At 55.5% G+C, this 8,966-nt stretch overlaps 1 protein-coding gene across 2 annotated transcripts; it reads left to right on the top strand.

Moving 5' to 3' along the window:
- Positions 1–891: 891 nt before the first annotated feature.
- Positions 892–7,745, top strand: LIN7B (lin-7 homolog B, crumbs cell polarity complex component). Of its 2 annotated transcripts, XM_058822777.1 has the most exons (6): positions 892–931; positions 2,376–2,494; positions 2,996–3,067; positions 4,383–4,592; positions 5,872–6,032; positions 7,538–7,745. In XM_058822777.1, the coding sequence occupies exons 1-6, from the start codon at positions 892–894 to the stop codon at positions 7,557–7,559; spliced, it is 624 nt and encodes a 207-aa protein (XP_058678760.1). In that variant the 3' UTR covers positions 7,560–7,745. The 2 variants fall into 2 exon arrangements, with proteins under 2 accessions (XP_058678760.1, XP_058678761.1); XM_058822778.1 differs by lacking the exon at positions 4,383–4,592.
- The last annotated feature ends 1,221 nt before the right edge of the window (positions 7,746–8,966 follow it).

The raw sequence follows: 8,966 nt of genomic DNA, 5'->3' as shown, positions 1-8,966 counted from the left end.
TGCGTCAATTAAGGATTTTTGGGGTTTTTTTCAGGTGGAATTGGGGATTTTTTGCTCCGATTTGAGGCGGGTTTATTTTTAGTATGGAATTTGGGGTTTTGGGTTCCAATTTGGTGCTTTTGAGATGGAATTGAGAACTTTTGCTCCAATTTGGGGATTTTTGGCTCCAACTTGGGTTTTTTCAGGTGGGATTTGGGGGGGTTTTGTGCCAATTTTGGTTTTTTTTTTTTTTTCGGGTGAGATTGGGGGTTTTGGTTCCATTCTGGAGATTTTTTGTTCCAATTTCGGGGTTTTTTTTCAGATGGAATTGGGGAGTTTTTACTCCAATTTAGGGGTTTTTTTTTAGGTGGAATTGGGGACTTTTTGATACAATTTGGGGATTTTTCAGATGGATTTGGGGATTTTTGCTGCAATTCGGGGTTTTTCAGATGGAATTGGGGCATTTTACTGCAATTTGGGTTTTTTTCCAGATGATAATTTAGGACCCCCACCCCAAAATTTGGGGTCCCCCCAGTAATTTTGGACCCTCGCCCAAATTTGAGTCCGCCCCAATTCCCCCACCCCCATTTTGGGCTTTTCACCCTAAAATTTGGGGTCCCCCCACCCCATTTCCCCCGTCCAAAATTCCGATTTTTTCCTCCTCCTCTAAATTTGCCATCTCCCCCTTTCTGCGCATGCGCGGGGCGGGACAATCTCGCAGTGGGCGGGGCCAGCACGGGATAGTGGGCGTGGTCTGTAAACGCCCATATAAGGTCATGGGCGTGGCCAAGTAGCAGACGTGACCTAACGCGGCTAGTGGGCGTGGTTTGGATTAAAAGAGGCGTGGTTTGCGCGGAAGAAGGCGTGGTTAAGAGATGGGCGTGGCCAGCGAGTGGGCGTGGCCACGCGAAGATGGCAGCGCTGAGCGGGGACGCGCTGGGGCTGGAGCGGGGTACGGGCGGGATTTGGGGCGAATTTGGGGGATTTTGGGCAATTTTGGGGATTTCGGAGGGTCCGGGGGGGGTCCTGAGGGTGGGGGGAGGGGAGGGGGGCGGCAGGAGTGGGGGAGGGGGCGGCGAGGGGTGGTTGGGGGGGGATTAAGTGGAAGATTTGGGGGGATTAAATGGGAAATTTGGGGGCTTTGGGGGAATTTTGGGGGATTTGGGGTTTTTGGGGGGTTTGAGGATTTGGGGAGGGGCGATTTGGGGGGCTGGGGGATTTTGGGGGGCTGGGGATGGGTGGGGGGGTTAAGGAGGGGCACGGGGGGAGTTTTGGGGGCGTTTTGGGGTTTTTTGGGGTGATTTTGGGGTTTGATTTTTGTGGGGGATTTTGGGGTGATTTGGGCTGATTTTGGGGCTGTTTTGGATTGGCTCTGGGGGGGATTTTGGGGTGATTTTGGGGGTGATTTTCGGGTGGTTTTGGGGCTGTTTTGGGGTGAATCTGGAGGTAATTTTGGGGTGCTTTGGGGGTGATTTTGGGGTGTGTCTGTGTTTGATTTTGGGGTCATTTTGGGGCTGTTTTGGGGTGACTTTGGGTTGATTTTGGGGCTGTTCTGGGGTGATTTGGGGTTATTCAGGAGGTGATTTTGGGGCTGTTTTGGGGTGACTCTGGGGTTGATTTTGGGGTGATTTGTGGCTGTTTTAGGGTTGGCTCTGGGGGTGATTTTGGGGTGACTCTGGGGCTGGTTTTGGGGTGATTTTGGGGGTGATTTGGGGGCTGTTTTGGGGTGATTTTGGGGGTGATTTTGTGTTGATTCTGGGGCTGATTTGGGGGCTGTTTTGGGGTGACTCTGGGTTTGATTTTGGGGTGATTCTCGGGTGATTTTGGGGCTGGTTTGGGATAACTCTGGGTGTGGTTTTGGGGCTGTTTTGGGGTGATTTTGAGGTGATTTTCGGGTAACGGGTCATTTTGGGTTGATTCTGGGGGTGACTTCGGGGCTGTTTTGGGGTGGTTCTGGGGCTGTTTTGGGGTGACTTTGGGGGTGAATCTGGGGCTGTTTTGGGGCAACTCTGGGGTGATTTTGGGGTGACTCTGGTGGTGACTTTGGGTTGATTCTGGGGGTGTTTTGGGGGCTGTTTTGGGGTGATTTTTGGGGTGTGTCTGTGCTTGATTTTGGGGTTATTTTGGGATGACTCCAGGGTGATTTTGGGGTCATTTTGGGGTGACTCTGGGGGTGATTTTGGGTTGATTCTGGGGGTGACTTTGGGGCTGTTTTGGGGTGGTTCTGAGGCTGTTTTGGGGTGACTCTAGGGATGGTTTTGGAGTGACTCTGGGCTGATTCTGGGGGTGATTTGGGGGCCGTTTTAGGGTGATCTTTGGGGTGACTCTAGGGACGATTTTGGGGTGAATTTGTGGTGATTTTGGGGTGACTGTGGGGCTGTTTGGGGGTCCCGCAGACGTGTCCCGGGCTGTGGAGCTGCTGGAGCGGCTCCAGCGCAGTGGGGAGCTGCCCCCCCAAAAGCTGCAGGCGCTGCAGAGGGTCCTGCAGAGCAAGTTCTGCTCCGCCATCCGCGAGGTGACCCCAAAAACCCCCCCAAAAAAACCCCCAAATCCACCCCAAAGCTGCCCCAGAAACCCCCCCCAAAAAACCCCACATCCACCTGGGAACCCCCCAAAATCCCCAAATCCACCCCAAAACTAGCCCAGAAACCCCTAAAAATCCCCAAATCCACCCCAAAACCCCCCCAAAAAAACCCAAATCCACCCCAAAGCCCCCAAATACCCCAAATCCACCCCAAAACTGCCCCAGAAACCCCTAAAAATCCCCAAATCCACCCCAAAAAACCCCAAATCCACCCCAAAACCGCCCCGGAAACCCCAAAACCCACCTGGGGAACCCTGCAATCCACTTGGGGAACCCCAAAATCCACCTGGGAGACCCCAAAACCCCTCCAGGGCCCTTCCAATTTCACCCCAAGTCCCCAAAATCCCCCCGAAATCTCTCCTGGGACCCCTCCCCAGTTTGGGGGGGCTGCCCGGGGGTTTTTGGGGTCCCAACCCCCGGGGTCCCCCCCAGGTCTATGAGCAGCTCTACGACACCTTGGACATCGCGGGGAGCCCCGAAATCCGCGCCCACGCCACGGCAAAGGTACCCCAAAAATAAACCTGGGACCCCGAAAATAAACCTGGGGACCCCAAAATAAACCTGGGACCCCGAAAATAAACCTGGGACCCCGAAAATAAACCTGGGACCCCGAAAATAAACCTGGGGAGCCCAGAAATAAACTGGGACCCCACAAACATGGGACCCCAAAACCACCCCTGGGACCCCAAAAATAAACCTGGTGACCCCAAAATCCACCCCTGGGACCCCAGAAATGCCTCTGGGACCCCAAAATATCTCTGGGAGACCCTAAAAACTCACCAGGGGACCCCAAAAATGAACCCGAGGGCCCCAAAAGCTTCCCGGGGACCCCAAAAACCACCCGGGGACCCCAGAACAATTCAATGTCCCCAGATGTCCCCAATGTCCCAAATATCCTCAATATCTTCAGTGTCCCCCAATGTCCCCAGGTGTCCCCAATGCCCTCAATGACCCCAATGTTCTCAATTCCCCCAATGTCCCAAATGTCCCAAATGTCCCCAATGTTCTCAGTTCCTCCAGTGTCCCCATTGTCCCAAATCCCCAAAATGTCCCCAGTGTCCACTCAGTGTCCCCAATGTCTCCAATCCCCCCGATGTCCCCAACATCCCCAAATCCCCGATGTCCCCAATGTCCCCAATGAACCCATTGTTCCCAACACCCCCAATGTCCTGAATGTCCCCAATGTTCTCAGTGTCCCCAATGTCCCCAGTGTCCCCAATACCTTCAATGAGGCCCATGACCCCAATGTTCTCAATTCCCCCACTGTCCCCACTGTCCCCAATGTCCCCAATGTCCCCAATCCCCCAATATCCCCGATGTCCCCAATGACCCAAATATCCTCAATATCTTCAATGTCCCCCCAATGTCCCCCCAATGTCCCAAATCCCCCAATGTCCTGAATGTCCCCAAATCCCCCCAATGTCCCCAATGTCCCCCAGTGTCCCCAATCCCCCAATATCCCCGATGCCCCCAATGACCCAAATATTCTCAATATCTTCAATGTCCCCCCAATGTCCCCAATGTCCGCAATCCCCCAATGTCCTGAATGTCCCCAATGTCCCCCCCAATGTCCCCAATGACCCAAATATCCTCAATATCTCCAATGTCCCCCAATGTCCCCCAATGTCCCCAGTGTCCCCAGTGTACCCAATCTCCCCCAATGCCTCCAATATTCCCAATGCCCACAGTGTCCCCAATGTCCCCAGTGTCCCCAATGCCCCCAATGCCCCCAATCCCCCCAATGTCCCCAATGTCCCCATTGCCCCCAATGCCCCCAAACATCCCCACTGTCCCCTCGCTGTCCCCTCGCTGTCCCCAGGCCACGGTGGCGGCGTTCGCGGCCAGCGAGGGCCACGCCCACCCGCGGGTGGTGGAGCTGCCCAAGACCGAGGAGGGTTTGGGCTTCAACATCATGGGCGGCAAGGAGCAGAACTCGCCCATCTACATCTCCAGGGTGATCCCGGGCGGCGTGGCCGACCGCCACGGGGGGCTCAAACGGGGCGATCAACTCCTGAGCGTCAACGGCGTGGTGAGGCTTTGGGGCGAGATCCCGGCGTTTTGGGGTTTTTGGGGGGTTGCATTGGGGTTTTGGGTCAATAAGTTGGGGTTTGAAGGGTTAAATTGGGGTTTGGGGTGGACGACCGCCACGGGGGGCTCAAACGGGGCGACCAGCTGCTCAGCGTCAACGGCGTGGTGAGGCTTTGGGGCGAGATCCCGGGGTTTTGGGGTTTTTGGGGGGTTACATTGGGATTTTGGGGGGTTTAGAGCAGTTAGGTTGGGAGTTTGGGTGGGTAAATTGGGATTTGAGGGGTTAAATTGGGGTTTGGGGTGGACGACCACCGAGGGGGGCTCAAACGGGGCGACCAGCTGCTCAGCATCAACGGCGTGGTGAGGGTTTGGGGGGAAATCCCGGGGTTTTGGGGTTTTTGGGGTGGTTTGGAGTGGTTAAATTGGGGTCTGGAATGGGTAAATTGGAGTTTGAAGGGTTAAATTGGGGTTTGGGTGGGATTTGGGGTGGCCCACTGCCAAGGGGGGCTCAAACGGGGGGATCAAGTCCTGAGTGTCAACGGCGTGGTGAGGGTTTGGGGCGAGATCCTGGGATTTTGGGGTTTTTGGGGGGTTACATTGGGGTTTGAAGGGTTAAATTGGGGTTTGAGGGGTTAAATTGGGGTTTGGGGTGGCCGACCGCCACGGGGGGCTCAAACGGGGCGACCAGCTGCTCAGCGTCAACGGCGTGGTGAGGCTTTGGGGCGAGATCCCGGGGTTTTGGGGGGGTTTGGAGTGATTAGATTGGGATTTTGGGTGGGTAAATTGGGGTTTGAAGGGTTAAATTGGGGTTTTGGGTGGGGTTTGGGGGCACCAGTTCCTCAGTGTCAACGGCGTGGTGAGGATTTGGGGAAAATTCTGGGGATTTTGGGGTTTTTTTGGGGGGCTAAATTGGAATTTTGTGGTGTTTAAAGTGGTTGAATTGGGATTTGGGGTGGGCTTTTGGGGTCAGGGCAGTTTTTGGGTGGCTTTTGAGGATCAGGTTGGGTTTTTGGGGTTGGGGCAGTTTTTGGTTGGGTTTTTGGGGTTCTGGTTGGGTTTTTGGGATTGGGGCAGTTTTGGGGTGATTTTTTTGGGGTCAGGGCAGTTTTGGGGTGATTTTTGGGGTTCCATTTGGGGTTTTGGGGCGCAGAGCGTGGAGGGGGAGCAGCACGAGCGCGCCGTGGAGCTGCTGAAGGGGTTTTGGGGTTCAGGTTGGGTTTTCGGGGTTGGGTCAGTATTGGGGTGGTTTTTGGGGCTCCATTTGGGTTTTTGGGGCGCAGAGCGTGGAGGGGGAGCAGCACGAGCGCGCCGTGGAGCTGCTGAAGGCGGCGCAGGGCTCGGTGAAGCTCGTGGTGCGGTACACGCCGCGCGTGCTCGAGGAGATGGAGGCGCGCTTCGAGAAGCTGCGCACGGCGCGGCGCCGCCAGCACAACAGCTACTCGTGAGGCCCAAAATCCCAAAATCCCTGTGCTCCCAAATCCCTAAATCCCTGTGCTCCTAAATCTCTAAATCCCTGTGTTCCCAAATCCCAAAATCCCTGAATCCCCAAACTCCCAAAATCCCTGTGCTCCCAAATCCCAAAATCCGTGTGTTCCTAAATCTCTAAATCCCCGAGTCCCAAATCCCAAAATCCCTGTGCTCCCAAATCCCTAAATCCCTGTGTTCCCAAATCCCAAAATCCCTGTGTTCCTAAATCCCAAAATTCCTGTGCTCCCAAATCCCAAAATCCCTGTGCTCCTAAATCTCTAAATCCCCGAGTCCCAAATCCCAAAATCCCTGTCCTCCCAAATCCCAAAATTCCTGTGCTCCCAAATCCCAAAATCCCTGTGTTCCCAAATCCCAAAATTCCTGTGCTCCTAAATCCCAAAATCCCTGTGTTCCTAAATCCCAAAATCCCTGAATCCCCAAATACCCAAATCCCAAAATCCCTGTGCTCCCAAATACCAAAATCCGTGTGTTCCTAAATTCCAAAATTCCTGTCCTCCCAAATCCCTAAATCCCTGTGTTCCTAAATCCCTAAATCCCTGTGCTCCCAAATCCCAAAATCCCTCTGCTCCCAAATCCCAAAATCCCTGTGCTCCTAAATCCCTAAATCCCTGTGCTCCCAAATCCCAAAATCCCTGTGCTCCCAAATCCCTAAATTCCTGTGCTCCCAAACTCCCAAATCCAAAAATCCCTGAGTTCCCAAATCCCAAAACTCCTGTGTCCCCAAATCTCTCAGTCCCGAAACCCCAATCCCCAAAGCCCTGAGTCTCAAAATCCCTGAGTTCCCAAACTCCAAATCTCAAAATCCCTGCGTTCCCAAATCCCAAATTCCCTGAGACCCCAAATTGCAAAATCCCAAAATCCTTGTGCTCCCAAATCCCAAAATTCTGGAGTTCTAAATCCCTCAGTCCCCAAATCCCAAAATCCCAGAGTCCCAAATCCCTGAGTCCCCAAATCCCAAAATTCCCGAGTCCCCAAACCCCAAAATCCCCAAATCCCCCAAATCCCTGAATCCCCAAACCCCAAATCCCAAAATCCCAAATTCCCCAAGTCCCCAAACCCCAAAATCCCAAAATACCCCAAATCCCTGAATCCCCAAATCCCCAAATCCCAAAATCCGAGTCCCAAATTCTCTGACTCCCCAAACCCCCAAATCCCAAAATCTTGAGTTCCTGAATCCCAAACCCCAAAACCCTTGCTCCCCAAATTCCAAATTCCGCGAGTCCCCAAACCCCAAAATCCCCAAACCCCGAATCCCAAAATCCCAAATTCCCCGAGTCCCCAAACCCCAAAATCCCCAAATCCCCCAAATCCCTGAATCCCCCAAACCCCAAAATCCCAAATTCCCCAAACCCCAAAATCCCAAATCTCAAAATCCTCAAGTCCTCAAATCTCAAATCCCAAATCCCTGAACCCCCAAATCCCCAAAATCCTGAATCACCCCCAAATTTCACCCCGCAGGTCGCTGGAATCGAGGGGGTAGAACCCCCCCAGGAGACCCCAAAGACCCCTGGGACCCCCCCAGGACACCCCAAAATCCCCTGGGACCCCTCAAAGACCCCCGGGACCCCCCAGGACCCCCCTGGGACCCTCCCAGGACCCCCCAAAATGCCCCGGGAGCCCCCCCCAGGACCCCCCCAAAGTCACTTGGGGACCCCCCCCCCCCAAAATCCCCCAGGACCCCCCAGGACACCCCCAGAGTGCCCTGGGACCCTCCTGGGACCTCTCAAAGACCCCTGGGACCCCCTGGGACCCCCCCAGGACACCCCAAAATCCCCTGGGACCCTCTGGGACCCCTTTGGGACCCCCCAGAGCCCCCCAGGACCCCTCTGGGACCCCCAAAGTCACCTGGGACCTTCTGGGACCCCCCCCGGGACCCCCCAAAATCCCCTGGGATCCCTCAGGAGCCCCCCAGGATCCTCTGGGACCCCCCAAAGTCCGCCCTGGACCCCTCTGGGATCCCCTGGGACCCCCTCAAAGTCACCTGGGACCCCCCTGGGACCCCCAAAATCACCTGGGACCCCCCAGGACACCCCCAGGGTCCCCTGGGACATTGTGGGACCCCTCTGGGACCCCCCAAAATTCCCCAGGACCCCTCTGGGACCCCCCCAAAGTCACCTGGGACCCCTCTGGGACCTTCTGGGACCCCCCCCAGGACCCCCCGAAATCCCCTGGGACCCCCCGGGAGCCCCCCAGGACCTCTTGGGACCCCTTGGGACCCCCCAAAGTCACCTGGGACCCCCCGGGACCCCCCAGAATCCCCCCAGGCCCCCGTCCCGTGTGTATATGTGGCGCGCTGTACAGTATTTATTGGCTGCTATTTAAAGGCGTGGCCCAGGCGGGTCACCTGTGTCACCTGTGTCACCTCAGTGTCACCTGTGGGTCACCTCTGGATCACCTGTGGGGCACCTGAGGGGTCATCTTTGTCACCTGTGGGTCACCTGTGTCACCTCTGCGTCACCTGTGTCACCTGTGGGTTACCTGAGGGGTCATCTGTGTCACCTGTGTCACCCCTGTGTCACCCCTGGGTCACCCCTGGGTCACCTGTGTCACCTCAGCGTCACCTCAGTGTCACCTGTGCCACCTCTGGATCACCTGTGGTCACCTGAGGGGTCATCTCTGTCACCTGTGGGTCACCTGTGAGGGGTCATCTCTGTCATCTGTGTCACCCCTGTGTCACCTCTGCGTCACCTGTGTCACCTGTGGGTTACCTGAGGGGTCATCTCTGTCACCTGTGTCACCCCTGTGTCACCCCTGGGTCACCTGTGTCACCTCAGTGTCACCTCAGTGTCACCTCAGTGTCACCTGTGGGTCACCTCTGGATCACCTGTGGTCACCTGAGGGGTCATCTTTGTCACCTGTGGGTTACCTGTGTCACCTCTGCGTCACC

The sequence above is a fragment of the Ammospiza caudacuta genome, chromosome 34 (genome assembly GCF_027887145.1).
Source record: "Ammospiza caudacuta isolate bAmmCau1 chromosome 34, bAmmCau1.pri, whole genome shotgun sequence".
NCBI classification, from domain to species: domain Eukaryota; kingdom Metazoa; phylum Chordata; class Aves; order Passeriformes; family Passerellidae; genus Ammospiza; species Ammospiza caudacuta.
The sequence above is the reverse complement of the archived record's forward strand: the minus strand, read 5'-3'. Positions and strand labels throughout refer to the sequence as shown.

Bases quoted from the DNA above. Each gene is read 5' to 3' on its own strand.
- LIN7B (XM_058822777.1), top strand. From the start codon at position 892: ATGGCAGCGCTGAGCGGGGACGCGCTGGGGCTGGAGCGGG. The intron at 4,593-5,871 runs GTGAGGCTTTGG...TTTGGGGCGCAG, and splicing joins TCCTGAGCGTCAACGGCGTG to AGCGTGGAGGGGGAGCAGCA. The intron at 6,033-7,537 runs GTGAGGCCCAAA...TTCACCCCGCAG, and splicing joins CGCCAGCACAACAGCTACTC to GTCGCTGGAATCGAGGGGGT.